We start from the raw sequence: 25,045 nt of genomic DNA, 5'->3' as shown, positions 1-25,045 counted from the left end.
CGCCGTGCAGCACCATTGCTGAGGCCCCTGTTACCCGGGCCTCCTTAGGCCAGCTCCTGCCGAGTTCCCGACGCGGCGTGCAGCTCACCCCCAGCCAGCCAGACACGGGTCCCCCCCACGCTCCATTTGTCCAGGTCTCCCTCCAGGGGCGGAGTTCCCTTCCCAGTCCCGCCCCTGCCCACAGCCCAGGGAGGCTGGGTCCAGAGTCTGGGACATAAAACCCGGCGGGGCCGAGTCCGTGCGCCCCGCCCCGCCCGCCCGCCCTGCGTGGAGCTTCTCCCCGCGCGCCCCGCTAGTCGGTTCCGTCCACCAGTTCGCACAGCATGTTCTCCAGGGCCGTGATGCGCCGGTCCTGGGCCTGCACCTGCTCACGAAGGGCCTTGATCTCCTCCAGCAGCGTCTCCAGGGTGTGCTGCTGCTGGGACGCGGAGGACAGAAGGGGCCGCGTTGGACAGGGAGTGGCACGGGGATATGTGGACTGGGGGGGCAGGGCCGGATCTTACCGACAAGCTGGCGTCGCTGGCCGACTGGCTGTGGCGGGACCCGGAGGGTGGGCGCACGTCCAGGATGTTGCGCTTAGTAACGCGGAGCTCGCGGTGCTTGGGCGGAACGTAACCGTCCCTCAGAGAAATGAGCACAGGTTCAGCGTCCTGGCCAGATAGCCATTCGTCGGCTTCTAGGGCCGGCTCCGGACCCGGCGTGTCCGGGTACAGATCATCCTGGAACAGGTCTGACTGCGGGAGTGAGTGCAAAGGCCGACACGTGTGAGCGGGGCGCCAGGCCTGCTGCGCTCCCTTCCTCCTCGGAGCCCTGACCAGCCCCTCTCCCAATCCCTCACCTTGCGGGGCACAGTCATGATGATGGGTTCACACTTTCTTTCGTGCAACTTGTAGAACCTGTAAAGGAGTGGGGTTCAGCACCCCCGCAGACTCCCACCCCCTTAACTTCTGTCTGGGACCAAGGGGTTGGAAACCAACACTTGCTGAGCGCCTGCCGTGCGCATTGCACTTTAAACACATCTTTTGTTCTGTGGTAAAACACCTCTGATGAGATGTTTATCATTTTACAAATGAGGAAACTGAAGTTCAGAGAATGTCAGGTTAGTGAGCGCTGAGGCTGGCCCTGAAACAGATCCCCCCGCCCTCCTTTTCCTAAGCATTGCACTATTGGCTGAGTTGGGGACAGAGATGAGTCCCCGACATGAGTTGGGGACAGAGACAGGCGTATGGGAGGGGCCCAGGCTGCTGACCGGGCGATCTCGCACTTGCTGACATCCAGCCCCCGCTTGGGCATGAAACCCATGCCTCGCTGCGGCTCTTTGCTACTGAACGTGTTCAGGTAGTGCACAAAGGGTGGTTCGTCGGTAATCTCGAAGTACCGAATGCTGCTGTCGCCCTGCAAAACCAGTCGGTTTAGAGGCGCGCCCGGGCAGGGCGCTCCACATCCAGCCCTCTAGTCTCCCCGCCCGGTCGCGAGCACCTTGCCACACAGGTAGACGATGCCGGAGTCGGGATCATAGAAGGGCAGTAGGACGCCGTTGCTTGTGTCCATCTCCTGCAGTGCGACTGGCTCCTCGAAGTTGTTCTGTCCGAGCACAAGAGGCGTGACCAGCCCTGTCGCGCCCTCCTGTGCTTCTTCGGGATCCCCAGAAGCTCCTTTACGTTTCCTGCCCGCCCCAAACCTCTGGTGACCAGAGCTGCAAGACCCTCCCCTAGACACACCACTCCTCCCTCCCCGCACATTTCCCCCCCCCCCCTGCGCCTCCGCATGCAGTCACAGCAAACCACCCCCAGGGACTCGGCATCACCAGGTAGGGGCACCAGCGCAGGCTCCTTCAGGCGACGCAGCAAAACTGGGCAGAGGGGTTGCTGTGGAGATGGCAGGCGCTGCAGAGGTGGCAGCAGCCTCCAGCCCTGTCTGGGTGGGCATGCCATGCGGGTAGGGGGCGCCTGGCCCCTCTCCCGTGATGCCAGTCCCCGGGGCACACACCCCAAGCCTCCAGCTGCGTTACCGGGTCCCACAGGCCCAGCTCTCGCTGGCTCATGCGGGTGAAGCCGGTGGTGAAGATATGACCCTGGCGTGTGAAGACGGCCCGCATGGGCCTCATCCCCTCGTGGGCCGCAAATCTCTCCTGGGGGTTGGGGGGAGACAGGGAGGGGCATCACCAGCTGGAGGGCCAAGCGACCAGCTTGCCTACTTGGGGGTGGGGGGTGAGGAGGCGGGGGAGAGACAAAAGGGGCCTAAGAATTCAGCTTCCTGGGGGCCACGACTGGCCCCTGTCCTGGAGACAGCAGGAATTGCGCGGCTCTCAGCAGATCCCGAACCATTAAGCGCCCTCAAAGGCTGATCCCTAGAGCAGGGGGTGTCTGCTGGCTCCCCGGGGTCGCAGCGAGGCTTTTTCCGCTCAGGCCACGGCCCGGGAGTGCGCTCCTGGCTGAGCCAGTGAAGGAGCGAGCAAGCGAGCGCCCCCGGAGCGGCCTGGCCTACCGGGTCCCAGAGCGCGAGCTGCCGCTCACTCATCCTGCTGAAGCCGGTGCTGAGCAGCTTCTCGTCTGCGGTGAAGACGGCCCGCAGCGGGCGGGCGCCCTCATGAGGCCGGACTCGTTCCTGCTCGCGGGGTTAGTGGGTTAGCGCGCCCGCCCCCACCCCCGGCCCCAGCCGCGCTCGGCGCGCGTGCTCCACGCACACATGCACGCGCCCCGCGCACCCCGCACACGATAGAGGCTGGTGAGACGATGGCCGCCGCCCTGGGGCAAGCAACGCGCGAGGGTTGCCCCCATTCCCCGCCCAGCGTTATCAAAAAGGGCGGGTAGGGGCCAGCCCTTGAGTCAGTGTCAGGCCCCAGATCCTAGAAGATGGCGCTGGGTGCCGGCTGAGGGGAGAGGGGTCCGGGAGCTCAGGTTTCATGCAGGTTCTGGTGGGAGGATGGAGTTTCCAGCTTCCCTCCTCAATCCCAAAGCGAGGAGCCCTCCTCTGAGCTTCTGAGAGGCAGGGGAGGGGAGGGAACAGGAGTGGGGGCAGAGAATTGCAGGCTGGGGGCTTACTTAGGGCAGGGAGCTGTGGTTGCAGGGACTGGGGAGGAGGGATTGTCTCTGGAATAGGGACGGGGCAGGTGAAAGCTGGGACGAAGGGCTCTGATGATTGTGGGTACAGGGAACTGGCAGCTGGTCACAGGGCAGGGGCTTCTGGGCAGTGGCCAGGCTAGGCACTCACCGCCACCACTTGGCTCTTTCGGGGGTCGATGATGCGCAAGGTCTTATCCTTGCACGTGGTGGCTAGCAGGCTACCATTGCTGTTCCAGCACACACTGTGGATGACGTCGGGGTGCATATCGTCCAGGCTCAGCAGCACCTCACCGGTGCCCACATTCCAGATGATGATCACATTGTCACCACCTGCCCAGAGTGGCCAGGCATGGTCACCTGGGCCCTGTCTGTGCCACCCCCTCACCCCCCATCTACAGTAGAGACCTCTCCCTAGGACCCCAGACCTGCACTGAGCAGGACGTTCCTGGCAGTAGGGTGCCAGGAGAGGATGCCCACACGCTTGGAGTGGCCCTCGAGTGTGATGATAGGCTCCGTAATGTTGCGCATGGGGGTATAGTCTGGAATCTGCCACACCTGGGTAGGAGGAAAAGGCGTAGGGTGGGGGGGATGAGGACCTGGCCCTGTCCCTCCACTCCTCGCCTACGTCCCCTCAACCTTACTAGCTCTCTTGAGTGGTAAGGGTCAAATACAGGGCAAGATGTGGTGGTACCTGGCTAGGGCAGAAACAGCTGGGAGCCATTGGGGGCACTGCCAGCTCTCTAGAGACTTCCCCATTCACTCCAGCAGGGAGACTTCAGAGCACTGCCCCCCTGCTCTTCAGGCCCCAAGTTGGCCATGGCTATAATTAGTTCTAAGCAGTGCATCCTGGGAGGGGGTGGGCATGTAGCTAAAAATAGACTGTGAGCTGGGTAGGGCAGGGCCCTGGGACCCAGCATCTCCCTTACCACCTTCCCCAGTACAGGTGAGGCAGCCCACCCTGCTCCCCTGCCCAGCTGTCCAGCAGCATCCACTTGGCTCCTACCATGATAGTGGTGTCGTCTGAGGCACTGGCAATGACGTTGTCATTGTGTGGGCACCAGTCAATGTCCAGTACTGGGGCAGTGTGCCCAGTTACCAGCGGGTAGTTCTTATCCACTCGTCCTGTCTGAAGGGGTCAGAAAGAAAGATGTGGGACCACTCTCCCATGTGGTTTTTGGGGTGGGCAGGGGATCTGTTTACATCTCAATTCTCTATCATCTATGTTCTCTTTGCAGACCCTTTTCTGTACGTCTAATCCCATCCAGTTTATTTCCTGTATTTTGCTTAACGCGGAATTGAAATCATTTAAATATTAGGGAATCTGACACACAAAGGTAAGATGACTTAACCAAAGACACACAGCAAGACACTGATAGAGCAAAGACTTGAACTCAGTCCAGTGCTCTTTTAAAGACACCTACTTGGAAAGGGCTGTTCTTGAGCCTGTTCCCCAATTGGGATGTCTATGGGAAGGCCCTGGTGGGAGAGGTCAAGGTGAGGTAATTCTCAGTGCAGTACCCAACAGTCCTTTCCTAGGTACCTTTGGCAGATCTCTCCTTTATCACTGGCTTCACCTTGTAACCACAGCAGCAGGCAATTCTGGCACCTACTATCCCCAAACCTGAGCGGGGGGTCCACCTATTTTTGGTCTTCATGGGCTGCTTGTGGAGGCTCTGAGGCCTCTGCAGGGGCTGGCATAGGCTCAGACCAGGAGGTAGGGGAGAGGGGTGGCCATGTGGCACTGAAATGGCAGTCATACTGGAGGAGGAGGCAGCTCCAGCTGAAATTTGAGCCCTGGGGATGGTGTCCCTGCATGGTGTCTGCATTGTCTGGGGTGAGTCACCAGCTATTGTCAGGCCTCTTCCCGACCCTGCCTCCTATGGGGCCTCCCCTAAAAAGGTGTAGGGAGTCAGAATCCAGGTCAAGGTCATGCCTTGGGATAACCATCCTGAGGGTGGAGAGGGCCAAGGAGCTTAAGGTTACACAGCAAAAGTTGTAGTCATTTCTTGGCCCCCATCCCTAGGATAGGAGGGCTCTGGCTTTATGTGTCATGTCCCCCTGCCCTTCACTGTCATTTTACTTCACTGCAAGAACCAGAGTGGGGAGGTAGCCAGGAACTCTTTGGATAGAGCCTGATCCTGTTCTCAATGTGCTGCTCTGGGATGTGATTTAATCAAAGAGGTCATCCTGGGCTGGGGAGGAGGATCTCCATACTCAAAACATGAGGGTGTGAAGCATTAGGAGAGACAGGGACAGAATCTGGCCAAAGTTTTGGCTCTGCTGTGTCCCAACCATCTCCAACACCTGATTCACTTCTTTGTCCCTACTGGGAATAAGGTGTTGCATGGAGAGGTGGACAGGTTAGGGAGTGTGTGCAGACCACCGTGATGCTGCTGCTAAGGGTGGAGTGAGGGAGCCTTCCCACTGGTCCCTGAGGGATGGGGAACATGGAGCTTCCAGTTCATACAAACTGCCCTTCTGACTGAGCAGTGGAACTAGGTGAGAACACAACCTGCTGTCAGGAGTCCCCAGGGGTCCCAGCCAGTGTCCTCCCACTTGCTTCTTTCCCCTCATCCCTCACCTTGGCCAGAGGCAGGACAATGAAGGCACCACCGCCTCCAGCCTCCATGATAATGGCCAGGAATTTTGGGTTGACGGCACAGAAGGAGCTGTCCCATGTGACCCTGGACACACGGATGTCCTCATAGGCCTGGTCAGCCTTTGCCGCCTGCCCAAACACATGGCGGAACTTGCTCTGTCGAACAACACGCCGGCTCATGCCTGGGGGCAGAGATTGAGGATCTCAGTGCCCAGAAATGCCTTTGGTCCTTAGTCCTGTGAGCTGTGGGAGGAAGGAGGAGTGGAGGGGGTGGCAGGTGAGAAGGGTTATCTAGCCAGGAGTCAGGTATAAATCCCCACAGAGTCTGATCCTAGAAGTAGGGAGCCTTCTTCAAGGTGATTGACATATGGGAAAGTTCTTTGTCACCTGCAAAATGCTGTTTAATGTGAGGGGCTAGGATTTGGGGCCTGACTTCTCTTTAGATACCCAGGTTGGTGGGACAGTGGAGACTACCAGGGTTGAAAGCTTCCTGGAAGTTGGAATGTTTTGGGGAGGAGCCTCAACACTAGGCTGCCCTCCTGCTGCCAGCCTTGGATAAGTATCTCTTCATGGAAATGGTTGTATCTCCCAGAGGCACCCTGTCCAGAATAGAGGCCTTGGCCATTGGACTTGGCTTGAAGCCAGTTATGGGGCTAGGACTGCAGCCCCCCAAGATCCAGAGATCGCATCTTTGGCATAGTTCAGGCAGATGGGGTTTTGCCTTTTTCTAAAAATTTGCCAAGGGAGAAGTTCTTCCTGTCAGCTAACCCGATTCCTTCCTGCTACTGTCTTCATCAGTTTACTCCCTGCTGGTGGGGGTGAGGGACACAGTGTAAGGTGGATCTCTCCTCCTCCTACTCCTTCCCGCACTGGCTTCTCAAAGAGGCCCTAACCAAGGTCTTCTGGCTTTTGCCTACCATACTTTGGTCCAGTTTCTCCTCTGGGTCCTCTACCCAAGATGGGCCTCACTCCTGGTAAACTCTCCTGGGGATGAAGTCCTGACCCCAAGTTCAGGGCCAGATTTGCGGAGGTGCAGAGGGTGAGGTGCCTTTTCTCCAGTCAGGACCTGTCCTGTTTTCCCCAGGAGACACACCCAGCTCTCCCAAAGCCCCAGCCACTGACTCCTTGCCCTCCCCAGCCTCGGGCATCCCTGTGCCCTTCAAGCCGCTTCTTCGACCCCAGGCCTAAGGCCCTGCCTCCCCGCACCCTCCCCCGGCCTCCTGCCCCGGCACTGCGTTCTTTCAAGACGAGGTGTCCGCACCCGGCGGGCGCGCGGGCTGCTCTCCGGCCCAATATAGACACCAAGTCCGCCCCGCCCGGGACAGAATTTGGCGGGGAGGGGGAGGGGGTGCGAACCTCTGCCCGCTCCAGAGACCCAGTCCGCTCCGCTGGCTGCGGTGGCAGCGGGAACCGGGGGAGGGTGGGGGAGTGTAGGGTTTACCTGGTGCTGAACTGGCCGGGAGGGCGCTCACGGTGCGACTCCTCTGAGGACAGGGCCGGGGGTGCGCTGAGGAACGAGGAAGGCGTCAGGACGCCGGAACTGCCTCTCCGGGTGTCGGCGGCGTCTGGGGCCCGGGTGTTCGGCGGCGCTCTCCGGCCGCTGCCTGCTGCTCTCCAGGGCCGGACGCCGCTGCGGTCCCAGCTGCCGCTGCCATCAACACGAGGGGGCGGGGCCGAGGACAAGGGCGGGGCCAGGCCCAAAGCTGCCCCGCCCTCTCCAGCGGCGGGAAAGTCGAGCGCCCCCGACTCGGCGCCGAGTGTCTGCCGGCCTCGGAAAAACGTGGGAAGTAAGTGTGCGTGTGTGAGGGGTGCGCGCGCTCTTCCGGGGGTCCGGGGAGGCCCAGGTTCCCAGACCCAGAGCGGGGCGCTGAGAGGGGGCGCGCGCCCCTGGGGATGAAGTGTCTTCGCGCCGCTTTCCTGCCGCAGTCGCGCTCCCAATTTATCCAGTCCTGGCGGGCCAGGGTTGCGGGACTGCACATCCAGGCCCCCCTGGAAAGAGGCCCGAGAAGATGCTTCGGGGGCGTAGTCTCAGCCATTGGATGAGAGTCTAGGCTGGCGCAGGGCAACTGCGAGAGTAGCCGACAAGGGGCTGTGATCGTTACAGTTATTGTTATTAATAGCGGTAGCGATCATTTGAGAACCTAAAACGCTGACACTGTGCTAGGCGTTTTACCCCGTTAGAGAGGATTCCATGGAGCAGGGCAGGAAGCACCTTAAAGCCCAGGGAGAGGAGTAGAGTGAACCCACCTTGAGCCCTGGGGAACACCAGGTTCAGGGGGAAGAGGCCGGAGCAGGTCTTGGACCACATTTTAGGGGTCAGAGCAGCCAGCTCGGAGGCCGATGCCTAGCCTGATTCCTAATGTCCTTTGGGTCTTGAGTTGGTGCCCAACTTTATTCCAGGGAAACCTCCCCGTCCTCCCCCCAAGACCTACGGATCTGAATATTGACCAAGGTCAATGAGAATAAAAAGTAACCTGATCAAAATACAGCCTGTGAAGACCAACCAATTCCTGTAGCTGCTGTCTACCCAGTGCCTGCATACTGCCTGGATTTCTTCCCTTGGGTCATAAGGCCTTGGAGGGCAGCATGGGGCCAGTTATTACTTCCCACTTTCCAGGGCATACCTGGGACTCAGTGGAACACATCTTTCCTGAGGGCAGAGAACAGCACTGGGGAGAAGGGGGAGGGAAGATGGTAGAAATCACGAAGGTCCCCACAAGGCTCCTTTGTTTCTCAGGAAGAGTCCAGGTGTCCAGTGGCTTGGAGGGGAACAGAATCAGAAACTGCTACAGGTGCTCCAGAAATAATTCATGGCTTGGGAGGCCATAAGGGTGAATGAGGAATCTCTCTTTTACCTACAGACTCCAGGCACATGGTTAGGAGGAAAAGACTTGAGTGACTCTTTTGCTCCTTTATAACAACAATAGTTATATTATGTGCTATATAATATATAACAACAACACTTACTATGTGCTAGGCGTTGTTCTAAGGACTTTACACATATTAATTCCATTCTGGTAACAACCTTCTGAAATGGGTTGTTATTATCCCTGTTTTACAGATGAGGAAACTGGGGCACAAAGAGGTTAAGTAGCTTATCCGTCACTCAACTGGTAGGTGGTAGAGCTCAGATTCTTATCTAAGTGGTCCATGCTTTTCAGCACATGCATTTCTGCCTCTCCTTCAAGGACAGTGTGCCACTTTATCTCACAAGTGCTGAGATAAAGCATAACTGAGAGTTATGTTGCATAGCACAGAGGAAAGGATGCCTGGACTAATTTGAAAACTGAGGTTCCAGTCCTGGCATAATGACCCTATTTTTGCAGCTTTCTGGACTGTAAAATGAAGAGGAGCACCAACTCTGCACCACTTGTTGGCAAAGAAGGGATTTGACTTGCTGCTTCCTACTGTGAAATGGCATCTTTCTTTTACCAGCCTCCTCCTCCCCTTCCCTTCTCTTTAAAGAGAGCTGGAGATGGTCTTCTAAAGGGAAGGGTTTGGGACTAGGGAACAGGGATCACTCAATCCATCCTCCTTTCAGTTCCATCATCTGGGAAGGGGAGTGCTCTTGGAATACAGGAGCAGGTATTCAGAAGTATTTGCTTGGGCTTGGCATGGCTCAGCCTTGCCTGCCAGCCTTATTCTGGCTGCCAAGGCCTGGCAGAGCTGTGGGTGGGCAGAGCCAGAGTATGAAGAACAAATCAGGAGAAGCCACTTGGGATTGATGCCTCCCTCCCCTTGCTGGGCTCTGAACTGCAATCTACAAAAGACAGACATGGATTTCATCTTTCATGAAATCATCTTCTATAAGAGGTGGCCTGAGAACTTAGCCATGATTGGTCCATCTGCTTTGGCTAGAAAGCCAAGATTGATCTTACCCCAGACACCCCTAGAAATTATTTATTTGTACTGGCTGGTACAGGGATCAAACCCTGGACCTTAGTGTTATCGGCACCACACTTATCCAACTGAGCTAAATAATTTTAAATGACCATACCTTCACCATCATGCACTGCAGCTAGAGATCAGTGGTGTGCCCCTCCCACTTGATAAGGATGACTCACAATGAAACTGGCTGACTTTAGTTCAAGGGGCAGTGTTTTCTCTGGAAACTTCAGCAAATTTTCTTAGCAATTAGGAAACTGGAAACTGACTCTCCTTTGATAGTAGTGCTGCCTTGTATGTGGTAAAGGGCACCATTAAATATCTCATCATGGGTCTGTGGAAAGGTTGGAGAAGTGGAGACTCTCCCGGCCAACCCCCCGCCAGTCCATTTTAGAGAACTGCCCTTTGGCCCCATCTCCCTCCTGCAACACTGACATCAAATATTTCTCTTCTAATGGTGGGAGAGGGTTAAACCTTTTACTTCTTTGGAAATTCATGTCCTTTTGCTAGAAACCTTTCAGTGAGCTGAGGTACCTTGTGCTGAAAAGCTTGTTAGCTCTATCTCACTAATGTCCAGAGAGACCACCCACCCAACAAATCCAGTCTCTGCTGAAACAGGTCACAACAGCTGTTCCAGACCAGTCACTGTACCACAGATGGTAGAGGAATTTTGGTCCCTTTGCTTATTCATTCTTCTAACATTCAGGTGGTGGCTTTGGCAAGTGCCTCCTCGACCAGGCAAGTTCCCAGCTTGGTCACTTGATTGGAGCCACACTGAATTAATTTTTAGTGATCCTATCTCCTATGCAGTCTTTTATTTTGTGGAAGGTAGAAAGTTACATTTTTCTCTAGAGCTCAACTATCTCTTCAGGGTATGTTTGATTGGGAGCAATCAATGAGAACTGATCCATGTTTGTTATCAATGTTCTCTTCCAAGCCCTCCACCTTCTCTAGTACCTCCCTCCTCTGTTGCACTTGATGAAGTACACGTGTTTCATCTTCAAAATAAAAAATTTATTCAATCTGTAACAAGAACATTGAATCTGCACGTTTGCGCACAAGTTCACATTTAAAAACAGCGGAGCACATCAGTAATAAAAAAAATCTATGATACAAGTGGAACATCCCAACCACCAAGATTAAGGAAGGAGATGAGACCACTCTAATATTCTGCTTCAAATGCCTCAGAAAGGTCCCAGAGATTCCAGGGAGCACCTGCTTTATTTAATAAAATGTGAGCATAAAAGTTTGGGGTGGCCTGGGGCAAAGGTAACAGTCAGTGGGAGAGTCTTCTGACTTGTTTTCCATGTTTAGAACAAGTCCTACAAAATAAAGTAGAAAGAAAAAAAGAAAAGGCACCTTTAGCTATGCCAAGCAAACCAAAATCCAACAAAACATAAAAAACAAATAATTCCCTGTGGGCTTACTGACTGGGAAACATTTCAAGGGCCAGTTTCCCAGTTTTCAGTTTGGGTCATCAGCTTGAGTTAAGCCCTGGGTATTAGACCTGCATGTATACACAGGATGCTGTCACCAGCACCACTGTGAGGACACAGATGGCAGCATCAGTCATATACCTCTTGGGGGATCTTCAAGCTGATGAGGATGATTCCAGTTTAGAAGTTCTGTCCCAGATCTCTGGGTCACTGAGAAAATGAGGCTGGTTCTCTTCTCATAGCAGGAGCCAGGCCCAGTCAACCCTCCACTTCCAGGCTGGAAAAGTACAGAAGCACCTTGCAATAGCTCTCCATGGTGTCGAGGGACCTCAAACCCTGGGAGGAGGGTTAGAAGTATGCAGCTTCCTGCTTCAGTGACAGGCCTTTTCCTAATATGGGTGTTGGGTTAGTTGAGGCAGCAAATATGTTTATGTCTAATACATGCCTTGATCTTTTAGTTTAGAAGAAAAAACAATGTCCGAGATGCTTTTAAGTTGGATTGGTGCTGAAACAGCTAAAATTTCATCTTGTATATTATCAAAAAGCAAAACAAAATTAACGACACTAGCCATTCACCATTACAACCATCACTGTAAGACACACCATCACTGAGGAAATGACTGTTTCCATAGAGAGTATTGGATGGGAGTGCAGGACACAGATGAAAGTCAGCTCCAGGTTTTACCCACTTATCCACAAGGGTTGACCATTACGGCATTACTCTGCGAGAGGACTCACAGGATAACCAGGGCCTGGGTGCCTGGATGACTGAGTGGCCAAAAGATGATCCACGTTTTAATACTCACAATGTAAACAAAGTATCCACAAATAGTTGTCCAAAGAGCCAAAGAATGGCCTTATTTAAAAATGCCCTTAAAAATGACTTTTTGCATGATGCTTTCCTAAAAAAAAGAAAAAGAAAAAAACCAGGAAACAACTCCCACAAAAACATCTTTACCAAAAAAGCCTAGATCACTTCAGAACTGAAATCCTCAGATGAAACAGGTGAAGGAAGATTTCTGTGAGCTGCTGTCTCAGAAGCTTCTGGTCTACCCAACAGCATCTGTCTGGGGCCCATGAGCAGGAGAGAACTCAGAGCCTGGGCTGTCATCCTCAGGTTGCCCTTGGAGCTCTTGGTAGCTCCCAAAATGAGAAAGAGGAAATACCAGTTGAAATATAAAGGAAGAGAAACATGAAACTGCTAGATTAATATGCTGAGATGCTAGGAATGATCCCAAACATTTAGAATCTGAAAGGCAACCAAAATGAGGAGAGATGAATATTACCATTCTACAGTACTACATGTCTACTATAATACAAACTGCTCCTAAGTGTTTCCAAAAATCAAGAAAGGGTTGGGGTTTTTCTGCTACTGGCCAGGTAACCATCCAGATTACAGCTCAAATCTGTCTGCTACTGGGGCTTTTACTCCATGCACCAAAATCCTAACTCTTTATGCATACACAGACAAATGCACACACACAAACCTTTTCTCTCTCTCCAGAGTAACTGAGAGTCAGATTATGGTGGTTTAAAAAAAAAAAAAAAAAGATAAAGTGAGGCACTGGGCAAGAGGTGAAGGTTTTTCCTTCTCATCTCTGTCCATCTACCAAACCCGGTGTTCCAGGTCTGGATTTTCCAGGAACAAAAAAGGGAAACAGGTCACCCAAGATTATCAAAAAGTTTGAAGAGAAGTGAAAAGTCCTTGACAGCTCATTATGTATCTTCCCTGGACATTGCTCAGCCATGTAAATAACTCAAGAACACCCAACTGTGGGAGTTTGAGAGGGCTGGCAAAACCCCTTGGCATGGTTGAAATACAGACCATATATAGACCATGTTAATTTAGGCAGGTAAATTAAACGATAAAAAAAGTAATTTAAAAAAAAGGGAGAGCACAACTGTTTCCTCCACTTGTTAAAAAAATAATTTTTTTTTTCACAGCATTAGAGGGTTTCCTCCCCATTTTTGTTATTTAATGCAGCGAGAGTGGGCATTAAACACAATGGCAGGGGAGAAGGAACAGTGCAACACTGTCAATACTGCTTGTACTTCCTAATGTGTAGGATGTCACATCTCAAAGAGGTTACCCTGAGTGGATGCCACTCTCTTAATCTCCATGCAAATCCTCCTCTCCCAGCCCCCATAATTTCCTGTCCTTTCCCTATCATATTGGTGGTGTAATTGCCTTAGCAAGACAGGACAGTTTAGATGGTGAGCCCTGGAAATTCACAATCCTGTCTCACAAGCTTCCTTACACTGATACACAGAACACTTTACAACACATAACCATCCAAGAATCACAAAGCTGTGTAGCTTTTGAAACATTTGAACATTTAAGGAAACCACTAAAGGTCAGCACAGGTACACATAATCACTACACCATAAAGACACTTTTAGCAGGTGGTTTCTGTCCAACCTGCCCCCTGGCAGTGATGTCACTTCCGTACAGCGACTGAATTCACAGCTCCTTGTGAGCCCCTAAGATGGCCCTAGTCCACCTTTTTTGTATCCTTTGTGTTGCCCTACTACTTGCCCCAACAAACTTTGGCCTCTGAAATCACTGTGACAGTCCATGCACCTGTCTTTTCCTCTCAATGCTGTGATGAACCAAAAACTTAAGTCTCAAGTCTGTACTCAATCAGTCCTCAGCAATGTGGACATCAACCAAAGCAAACAGAAAGCAAATTTGCAAACTTCATCAGTACTGATGAGCTGCAGAGGTGTTTCATTCCAGGTTAAATTGTTTTCTGTAAGAAGCTGAAAGAGGCTTGTTTATGGCAAGTGCTCCTGTGTTAAAAAGCAACAGCATCCTACATGGAGTCACTGAGCACTTGCCCGTGGTGGAAGACTCTCCTGCGGCCTCTAGCTTCCATTAGGAGCTACCACTCCGGGCAACTCATACACCTTCCCTGGCTGTGGTTCAGCTACTGGCAGATAACATTGTGGGATTTCAGTTTCAAAGAGAAATCAGCCTACAGTTACACTGTGACCTAAAGGGAGCCTTTAGAGTAGTCTTTCTCTGAGGAGGAAGTTACTAATGCACAATTTGGCAGGAGCTGACAATTAGAAGTCTGCATTTAAACACTGAAATCACCATCAATATATTGTGCAGATTCCTGTCAATACCCATCAGTTTTATTTCTGCTATCTTTGTGTTTTCCAGTTGCAACTCTATTCCTTCTTTAAAAGAATAAATCAAAAAGACCCTACATCAACAACAAAACACTGTAAGAAAATGACATTATGTACATAAACACTGTGTATAAACTTTAGAGAAATGACAAAACTTCCAGGGAAAGAAAAATTATGTCAAGTGTTAACAGTGATAATATACAAAAGAAAACTTTGCATTCAATGAAGGTTATACATATGTAATTAACAATTCAAATATAATGGATTAAAAAAAAGGCAGCATGGGGGAAACATATGGGGGAGGAAAATAAATGGGAAAAAAATATGGCCATTAAACTCAAGGCCCACAGAATTATTCAAGTAATGGAAGAGTTAAAACCCTATGTATGTATTCATTTTACAAGAACACATTGACTTTTGATTGCTGTTTTTCAAATTTGTCACTATTGTGTTTTAGCTGAGAGGATGCTGCAGAGCACATTTTCTGGCAGGAAGGGCCAGGGTGACCACCTGTGTGGAGCCCACCAACCCAGAAATTACTAAGCAGCAGGTTTTCCACCCCCAACTTATGTCCTCCTCCTCTTAACATGTTTCCCTAAACAGAAGATGTCTTGGACTTCGTTTGGGCTTCCCTTTTAATTTAATATCAAAAAATTTTCCTGGGGAGAAAACTATTTGCTTGATAAACTTACAAAGCCAGCCATTATCATGTCTTTCTGTAACAATACACTCTGGAATACCAGCAGAAATGGATTCTGGAAGATCCCCTTTTAAAACAGAGCAGAACCTGCCTATTTCAGGAACTCCAAAGGGCTGGGGCTGGAGACAAAGGCCGAGAGCACTCTGACAACCTGTCACCCTGCAGGCCATCCAATGCCTCAGGTCTGGAAACCAAACCATCATCACAAAGGCCCCAGGGGGGAGCATTTCAATTCCCAGCTTCATCTCCACCCTCTCCATCTGCATGCCTTTTCTCAGAGGGCAAAATAAGGAGCAGGTGGTAGCTGACTGAAAAACAGCAATTTGCCTTTGATAAAGGTGTTCTTTGAAAATGAGTTTTTTTTGAGGTTTGAATTTTTTAAAAATAAAAAATGAAAAATGGTCTTGCTGTTCAAATCAATCTCTCTCTCTCCTTACATAGTACACACACACACACACACACACACACACACACACAGAGAAAAATCCAAACCCTGCATGCGCCAGAAACAGTAAAATGACCAAAATATTATAAAATTAACCAATAAAGTGCATGTTCCTTACATATTACACCTGCCCCTTTTACAAACATTTCTTTGAGAAAGTCACACGTATAGGCTCAGAATCACATGGTATTATAGAAGGGGTTGGTTGTCCGTTTTTTATCATTTGCCTTTTTCAGTCTCCTAAGTGGGTGAGTTCTGCCATGTTGCTGACGGGGTGCCACAGCCAGCCCTAGAGCTGGGCTTGCACACAGCAGTCCCTGGGTCTGTAGCAGACGAAGGCCTCCTTCAGAACTAGTCAATTCAGGTCCTGCCCTGGGGAGCAAACACTGCTGACTGTAACCAAATTCTTTGGCATACTGCACAAGGGGCCTCTCCACTGGCTTGCTTTGCACGATACACTCTGTAGTTTTGAGTTGCTCTACAAAATACTTGGTGGGCTCTGGGTTCTTGGAGGCACCTGGGTTTTCTAGGGGCTCCCGAGCCTCCATGGTATGCATGCCCAAGTCTGTTCTGATAAAGGGCTGAAGCAGTTTGAGATGAGGGGACTCAGAGGAGACAGGCTCCCTCTCTGGTAAACAGTCTTTGCAGAGGTCCAAGTAACATAACTTGGCGAGAGAAGCTGAGCGCCTCATTTGGGATGGTTTGGTGAGTTCTGCCTGAAAAATCACTTGGGACTCGATTTCGTTAGTGCACTCCTTCACCACACTGGGGCTGTGGCTGAGACCCTTTATATTTTCACTAGCGCTATGTGGGAGTTGACAGGCTAAAGATGATGGGTCCAGTTTTTCCTCTAACTCCCCAATGTTTTCACCAAGATTGCCAATTAAACTCAAGTCTTTGCTACTTAACTGGGAGCCCTGGTATGGCACTTCACTGCCACTGCAGAGGGGGCCCTCCTGACTTTCTTCCCAGCTAGGCTGTTCTGCAGAGGGCTCATCTGTGGTGCTGCTTTGCTCTGTGAAGCCTTTCAGGTGAACCATGGTCTGGGGATGCAGGTAATCCAAGTTGGCAGACGGTGTGTGGGTTGTGCAACCGACAAAAGACGCTATTGTCTCCAGGGCTGTAGCTGGGCTGTTGCTGCTGTCTTCAGTGCTGCTCAGTGTGGAGGCTGGGTCAGTGGGCCTGTTGTGCTCAGCAGAGGAAGAATGAGGAAGAGGTAGCACTTGAGGGTGCAGAGAAACCTGGTCGGGATCTAGAGTCCTGTTCAGATTTTCATCCAATGCACAGAGCACAGTGACCGACTTCTCCACTTTCACTTTCCTCAGTCCTTGCTCCCCACTGTTTTTGCTGGTGGCTATTTTACCCCCTAGCCCAGTGTGATCAAGTGATGTAACTGTGTGGGTATACTCAATGATTTCTATCCTCTTGGGAAGGGGGAGAGGGAATGCCTGTATTTCAGACCCCTGGTATGAAATCACAGTTCTCTGTTCCTTCAGGACCCCTTCCTGCTTTGTTCTAACATCTGACCCTGGGCACTCCTGAGGAGCTGGAAAGGGGTGAAATTCCAGCAGCTCAGGTGCTGGAAAAATGGCATTCTGCTCAGAATGGGATAGTGGGCCAACCTCGGACCCACTGCATTTCCCACTGCCCTTGTTCATCTCTGGTTCCTTAGGGACAAATGAATGTTCTGGGTTAGCTTCTTCACTTTTCCCTTTTGGTGCTAGGTCTGCTACAGAAGAATCATTTTTGGAATTCTTTCGAGTGGACAATGAGGTACATGCAGGGGCAGCACCATGATGCTCTTGTTCCTGCCGTAAGCGCTCTTCAAACTCCAAGGTGGCTCGCCTCACAGATCCAGGGCACCACTTGGCACCCGGATGCATCCCTGGGCCATGGAGCTCTTGTTCCCCCTCTGGTTCCTCTTCTTCCCAGTCTGCTGTGGATGAGTGCGTGGTTAGGCAGCCTTCTGAGTCGCACTTCCCTGAGTGTTTGGCTAGTTTGGGCTGGGCTGTGCAGAAACCCTCGTCCTGCTCCAGAGGTCCAGGTTTGTTCTCTGGGGCCTGGGGCCTCTCAAGGGGCAGCTCATGGATGGTGTTCTTCTTTGGTGTATGGCATGGGTTAGATAGGATGTCTCCTTTAGGTTGGATCTGTCCAACTCCTTGACTGATGGACTCAATTTCAGTGATGATTTCTTTGACTGAAACTGCATTTTCTGAGTGAGATTGCATGAAGGTCTCTGGGCTGACCAGTTCTGAGACTGCCTGAGAAGAGAAAGTAGTGAGATAATTATGGCGAATTCTAATTGAAAATGCCAGATTTTCTGCTTATTAATCCTCTGACTCAGGAGAACTTATCTGGCCATGAGAACATAAATGATGGCATGCCCAGAACCATACTCTGCCCATGTGTTTTGTCAGACTACAAGAAAAAACTGGGATTCATCAAGGCCACAGGTACAAAATTCTTTATAAGCTGTGTTGCTGTCTACTAAACTTTCTGTTCTGTTTATCCAAGCAGGATTCCAATCTAATACCTTACTCCCAAATGAGTAGCAAATAGCTTTGGAGGCTCCTATAATCCATATTTTCCTAAGACCATGAGCCTCCAGGATTCAGGCCCTATGAGGGTAAATGAAACCTTTCCCCTCTGGCCTATCCACTTCCAGTTTGATCCTAATCTATTCAAGGAGGAGGGTTCCATTCAGGGGCTAGTGGCCACCTTAGATATGCCCAGTGTCAGACAGGGCAAGATGGATAAGGCTATCTTCTGATGTCTGATCTGGGGACTCACCACTCTATTCTCTCTGTTTTGCTAGCTTTCATCCACACCCTTCCACTGCTTCTCCTAGCAGCAGCATCCCAGCACATAAGGGCAAGGAGAATGCACTCTGTATCTGACTGTACTTTCTAAATTTCACACGGCTCCTTCTGGGAAAGGTTTACTTGGCTCATCTAGCCATGTGCCTCAGCAAACTTAGAAACCATGACACTGACATTTTACTAGTCTACCAGTTACAAATTCTGAGATGGCTTTAGAACAAGGCCGAGGAAAATTGGCCAATGCAAAAGCAGGTCCTACTGTAAAAAAATAAGAATTTCAATATTTGGAAATGGTCTTTGGACACCTCTTAGAGTAGTATCTTTATGACTATCAATCTACTTTTTTACTGTTTTTATAAGCCTTCAAAGTACAATATTTCCCTATGAATTGTTCTGGCCTTTTTCCTTTAAAAGACAGTCAGAGTTAGTACAAACTAACAAGGTCAGTCATGCTTTGGGAGAAATCTGCCAGGACATCAGGCAGAGGTGAACTTGCCAAGACTGGGAGAAAAGCCATAGCAGACCCGGTGTGTGCATGGGCCATGGAGGGAATGCTCATATGATCAGGGACTTTGCAGAAAGGCTATTTCTGTTCATGCTGCTACATCCATTGATCCATAGGAGAGCTCAAGCATTCTGACTTTCCAGTAGAAATGAAACAGAGCCATAGCCTTTTGGGAGGGGAGAAGACAGAAGCAGAGGCAAGAATTGCCCTGGGGTAGTTAAAGAGACAGAGAAAAGATGATTAATGGACAAGGTGGTAAACAGAAGTAGACAGACATCAGGAGATGTCAAGAATCTAGTCAGCTCAACTAAACTCATTAAGTGAAGGTTGGTATGTAGAGTAAATCTGTCACCATTTATTTCCCAACTATTTTATTGATCTAAGATACCATTGTTTATAAGATGCATCCCAATTTCTGAATTGTCAAAATGAGAATAAATGAGTCTTAGAAATGATGACATAATTTTTTCCCTGATCTGAGATGGCTTGTAAGAGCTCATGTGCCACTAAGAAGAATCTTAGGATTCTGTCTGCTCTCAAATTCACTTCCCCAAACCAAACCTTGATTCTTGAGTACCACAGGGTCAGAAATGAAGAATTCAGAAACATTATTAATAGCAAGAGCTCAGCATGGAATCAGTTGCTACTCTAACAACTATTTATACATGCCTAGTCTTTGAATGTTCTGAGACAAAAAGAATTTCCCAAACAAATCCATCTTCTCAAAGAGGCACATGTTTCACTCAGGCAGCATCAGAATCCCTGGCACTTCAGTATTGGTAAGATTTGATCTTAATTGCAGAGTCCAGAGGGGCGACCTCTCCTTGTTCAGCCAGGACTTTTGGCTAATCCCTTCCTCTATCATACCCTTTCAGAAGTCCTTCCAATGACACCAAAAACCTAGAAAGATAAACTCTTCAAAAGGAAACAGATTTTAAAAATATTTAAACCCTAAGTTTTCAAGGAAAATCTGGGCCAGACTCTCCTCTCATAGTGCCTTCCTAAATCTTTAGCAACATCAAAAATAAAGTGAACACAACAGAATTCCAAATATTTTGTCTTTTAAGAGAACTTCATTAGGTGGACAACTATAAAGATAGTTTTTACCTTTGACTGTTCCTCATCCATTGAAGATTCTTCAGATGCATGGGGAGTATTACTCAAAGAGCTGCTTCTCTGGTCATCAGCTGTCACTTTGGAAGGGACTACTTCTATCACTGACAGTCGACAGCTCTCATTCCTTCCTCCACTCACTTCCTCCATCCTTGAGTGGGAAAAAGATCGGGACCGGGTTTCTTGGGACAGTTCTACAAACTTCTCTAGGGCACTAAAAAAATCAATGCGATCTGTACTGAAATCTGAAATTTCAGCCTGGCAACTGGGTTGGGGGCTTGGTGACTCAGGATCAGGGGACATGGGGAGGTCTTTTAGTCGAGATGTCAATTCTTCCATGGGCAGTAAGTGAACGTTCATGTCTGCTTTTAGTGCATCTGTCTCCAAATCTTCCACTGTTAAGTCTGGGAACTTGCTGGCCATTTCTGGGGCTTGTCCAGGTTGGATTAAGACTTTGGATGCATGGCAGTTGTCAAGAGGGAATTTTGATTCATTCAGACAACACCCTGACGAGCATCCATTGATGTCATTTAAGTTTAATTCATCCTCAATCTGTCCGGCATGAAATTCCCTAGAAGTAAACTCCAAGCAGATCATTCTTTCTTTGGTACAGAGACCTTTCTGATTTGCATCTTGTGGGACCACATGTTCCATGAAAATGGGAGGTATGGGTGGGTGACTCTCCATGGTCTTCACCTCAGCAATCTGGTCTGCTGAGGTGGTGATCTCCTTCTTGTTGAGTTCTAGCCCAGGTTTGCAGATGGGTTCATGGTGGTCTGATAGGTCGCTATCTGAATGAGATCTCCAGAGTTTGTTATGCCGCTGTTTGCTGTGGAGGACATATACAGGAAACTTTTGCCTTACTCTGGTTTATGAAAACAATCAACATACACCCTTCCCAGGAAACTTAAATATTAACCTGCAAAATGCTTTGTTACTGCTCTATGGAACTAGGCAATAAACATTTGGAAAGATGCTCAACTTAATAGCAAAAAACAAAAAGCAAATCAACAACAACAACAAGAACGACAACAAATGAATATGAGACCTGATTTTTTACTTAGCATATGGTCAGGCACTAAAATGGTTGGTAACGGCTAGTGTTGATGATGGTATGGCCAAACAAGCCCTCTCATACACTGTTGGTAGGAGTGAATTGTAGCACTTTTAAGAGTAAAATCTGGCAATACCTCTCCAAATTTAACCCTTTAACCAGCAATTCTTCTTTTAAGATTTTTTCTTGGAAAAATACAAAGATACATGTACAAGGATGTTTACTATAACACTGCTTGTGATACTAAAAAATTATACACCGAAAAAAAAAAAAGGATTATTTAAATTACAGTCCAGGGCTGGCCCGTGGTTCATTTGGGAGAGTGTGGTGCTGACAACACCAAGTCAAGGGTTAAGATCCCCTTGCCGCTCATCTTAAAAAAAATAAAAAATTAAAAAAAAAATTAAATAAATAAATTACAGTCCATACAACTATATGCTATGAGGCTGTTAAAGACTGTCAGATATTTTAGATAAATGATGTCTAAGGTATACTATTAAATGAAAAAGCATGTTGAACACATTTGGAATGGATGGTTTCCACATTAGCTTAAGTATAGGAAAAAATATGGAGGAACATCAATTCTTTAAGCACGCACTCTCCCGAGTGAGCCACAGGCAACCCCCACATCAATTCTTTAAGGAAGGTGGAAATACTTCTGGGGATGGCCTTTACTACCTTTATTTTCTATTTCTATAATTTTTGAAAATTTTAAAAATGAGCATGTTTAACAATTATAACCAGAAAAAAAAATCTAAAATCAAAATAACATATAAGTAATACAAAGGGAAATACTGTATTGGAGCCCATTACCTAGTCCTCATAATTGAGATGAAGAGCTAATGTAGGATTAATGACTGTTGTGGGGGTGTAAGGAGGATGGTACTCATTCTGGAATTAGAAAGCAAAGATGGGGCTAGTAAAATTGGATGGAAACTCAGTAACAGAATGAAGTGGATGAGCATAAAGGACAGGCCCTTTCCAGAAGGATCTTTAGATAAAACCATCAAGTTAAGATGACACCTGAAAAAGCAGGTGGGCTTTAGGTAGACCATACACAAACATCCATCCTTTGGTTTACTTTATGGAGAGAAGGTGTGAGGTGGGGATAAGATTTCATTTCAAACCACACTAACAAGGAAGCACAGTTCCCAAAGCCCCAGCCAAAAAGAGAAAGGTCTTGTGTTGGTCAGGATCATTTGCTCAGGAAACAGGTCACTAAGTGTGGTGCTTGGGGGGTGCCATCTCTATGACTTACAAGCTGATGAAGAGTTACCGAACTGCAGGGTGGAATGGGAAACTCAGCCCAAAACAACTTGCCCCAGGCTCAGGGCCACACCCAGGCTCTGCTGAGTCATACGCCTGCACTAATGTGACACCCTGTTCTCAGCTCTGCACCTGCTCTTAGCAACCCTTGCCGGCTGCTTGGGTGGGGCTTTCTCTGACTCAGGCCTGCAAAGAAGAGGGGTGCTTTCCTGGGTAGGGAGGTCAATCTGTTTATGAAGACAAGATGCAATCAATTAGCTGGGTGTAAGGCGGGTGTGTGGGGGGGGTCTTTATGCTTTCCCAGTTGCATGAACTCTAGCCGCCCCTAGGAGGAGACAACATCACACATCTCAAACAAGTGAGTGGCTGTGGGGAGGGGCAAGCTGACTGCTCGGACAGGTGGGGCCTAAACTATACATTATGACCTACTGTGGCCAATGTGCTTCCTTTTAGTTTTTTCTTTTATATCCAGACACACTTGTTTCCTGACCTAAATATGATTGTGTTCTTCAATTTCTATCACTCACCTATCATGAAGAGGTTCAAAACTGCATTAACTCCTCTTACCCACCATGATAGGATAAAACCTGTGATGCAAATAACTGGGAAGACATCTCAGTGGGTAGCTGTTTTCACTCTTCTATAATATGAAAAAACAGCTTATCTTTTCAGTCAACAGGCAAATGAGAATTTTTCATGATCCCAAGAATCCTTCAAAGTCTTTTTTAAAACTTCCTGCAAATCACTAATCAGTCTCAGGAGGGAATGAGACTGAAGTTATGCTAATAGGCACACAGAGTACATGTTTCAGAGGAAGTAGCTGACATCACAGCTGTGCTGCCCAGCAGGAACTTCCTTCTCTTCCTGAGGTAGATAATCATCGGAAAATATTGGGTCTGGGCTCTGGAATTAAACTGACAACTACTTGTAAAGGAGAAAGAAAAATCCTAAGCCAACGAAAAGTCTATACTGCTGCCTTTTTCATTCTTGCAATAAGGTCTTGAGGGAGAGTGGGCAGCTCTCTGATACAGTGATGATATTCATCACCATTATCTCAGAAGCTCTGCTACTCTCTGTGCCCCTTTCTGATCCCCTCCCTCCTCTTCCCCCTCAGGGGTAACCTCTATCCTGAATTTTGTGCTTATCATTTATTTTCTTTCTTTATAGTGTCACCATGTTTTGTTCTTAACAATATGCTGCTTAGTTTTGCATGTTTTGTACTTTATATAAGTGAAGTCACACTACATGTATTCCTCTGCAACTGATTTTTTGCCTAACATTATGTTTTTAAGATTCATCATCATGGGCAAATGTAATTCATAGAGTAAAAATATGCTGCAATCTATCCATTCTGTTGCTTAACAGTTTTGGCTATTATAAACAACACTGTCATGGACATTCTTGTGGCTGGTACACACCTAAGTTTCTCAAAGGTGTTATATATAGGAGTGGAAAAGGTGCGCTATAGGTATGTGTGTGTTATCAATTTTATCTGGTAACACTAAACTGTTTTCCAATGAAGTTTTGTCCTAAGCCAGCTCATTCTAATGCTCCATCACTGGTAGGGATAGAAGTAAGATTTTAGATTATATATATTATATTAAACTGTTAACTTTTAAATACATACTGACTTCCTCCACCTATCCCAGGCAGGCAGCAAGTAAACAAGTTGCCAAAAAAGAACTTCAGAGTTGGTCTGTGGCCTGGATGATGCAATCAAGTCTCAGATCCTTTTCCCTCTTGAGTGGCCTCTGACCTGAATTTGTATTCATAATAAACACACAGACACACATGAGATGACTAGGCCATTGTGGGTAAGAATTTGGCTTTTCACTTAGTTAAATGAACAAGAAGGAAATTTAAATGACAATATACATAAGGCACCCCATTCTTTTGCCTTCATTTACTTTCTTTTGTTATACATTTGGTAAAGCATCAACTCTGAGAAATTTATATGGAGAAAAATACTGCTAAAAATAGAGTACCAGTTACAGTAAAATCAGACTGTTTATGGTGACTTTTTTAGGGTACTAGGCAGCCTACAGAAAGGAGAGAAAAAGCATTAATTGAGAATTTTCTATGTGTTGTGCATGGTCCTAGATGCTTTAAGATTATTTAACTGAAAAGCTATTAAGAAAACCCTTTTAAACTTCAATTGCACTTGGCTGTCACCTGACCAGGAATCCATGTCCTTTCATTCTCAGGTTTCCTGCTGCTGGCTGCCTGACCACTGTGTACCAGCTAACTACACGTCAATGTCTCCACCAGCAAAGCCATGGTAAAAGACAATCCTGCTTCCCCTGGACCTGTGACAAGGGCATTCAAATGAAGAATCAAAACTGATATTTCTTTTTTTTTTGTCCTTTTTGAGACCGGCAACACCGTGCTCAGCCAGTGAGCGCACCGGTGGTCATCCCTATATAGGATCTGAACCCGCGGTGGGAGCGCCGCTTCGCTCCCAGCCCCGCACTCTCCCGAGTGCACCACGGGCTCGGCCCCAAAACTGATATTTCTGAAGACGTGCGGCACAAACTCTCTCTGGTCACCACCCAGTTTTTCTTCCTTGCCCTGTATACACTGGAACCAAATACCACAGACACCACATGGTCCAGCTTGCAAACTGTCTGCCTGAAATCTGAACCTGTCTAATGGAACATAAATCTGCCAGATACCCGCATGACCAGAGTGCAGAATAACAAACAGGGCTGCTGGCAGTTTAATGGAGAGTTTTCACACACACACACACATGTGCGTGCACATACTCACACCCTCCCTCCTTCCTGTCTTGTTCCCATCCCTCAATTATAAAAACAGTAAAAATAAAATCATATATGAATAGTATCAATAGCTTTATGATACCTTCCTTTTTAGGTCTAAAGGGGAATATTAAATATTAGCCTTCTCCGGGCTCCTAATGATATATTGAAAGATGAAAAACATCCCTTGTATTTCAGAGGGGCTGTCACTGCTTGACCCACACCCACACACTCTAATTAAGACCGTAACTAATTCATAAATCAGTA

General features: G+C 48.4%; 2 protein-coding genes across 2 annotated transcripts in view; both read right to left on the bottom strand.

Moving 5' to 3' along the window:
* Positions 1–215: 215 nt before the first annotated feature.
* CORO6 (coronin 6) lies at positions 216–7,298 on the bottom strand. Its single transcript, XM_008566340.1, has 11 exons — positions 7,106–7,298; positions 5,647–5,907; positions 4,069–4,191; positions 3,491–3,620; positions 3,214–3,395; positions 2,012–2,131; positions 1,480–1,584; positions 1,250–1,395; positions 839–896; positions 504–734; positions 216–418 (listed from the first exon to the last, which is right to left on the bottom strand). The coding sequence occupies exons 2-11, from the start codon at positions 5,842–5,844 to the stop codon at positions 293–295; spliced, it is 1,419 nt and encodes a 472-aa protein (XP_008564562.1). The 5' UTR covers positions 5,845–5,907; positions 7,106–7,298; the 3' UTR covers positions 216–292.
* A 5,238-nt stretch (positions 7,299–12,536) lies between these two features.
* SSH2 (slingshot protein phosphatase 2) overlaps positions 12,537–25,045 on the bottom strand; it is a 111,986-nt gene continuing 99,477 nt past the window's right edge. Inside the window, exons 12-13 of the mRNA XM_008566337.1 lie at positions 19,697–20,531; positions 12,537–17,526 (exon numbers count right to left, since the gene is read on the bottom strand). Of these exons, the coding sequence (XP_008564559.1) occupies positions 15,445–17,526; positions 19,697–20,531 (2,917 nt within the window). The 3' untranslated portion in view covers positions 12,537–15,444. The remainder of the gene's footprint in view (positions 17,527–19,696; positions 20,532–25,045) is intronic.

The sequence above is a fragment of the Galeopterus variegatus genome, unplaced genomic scaffold, assembly GCF_000696425.1.
Source record: "Galeopterus variegatus unplaced genomic scaffold, G_variegatus-3.0.2 Scaffold236, whole genome shotgun sequence".
Lineage (NCBI taxonomy): Eukaryota > Metazoa > Chordata > Mammalia > Dermoptera > Cynocephalidae > Galeopterus > Galeopterus variegatus.
The sequence above is the reverse complement of the archived record's forward strand: the minus strand, read 5'-3'. Positions and strand labels throughout refer to the sequence as shown.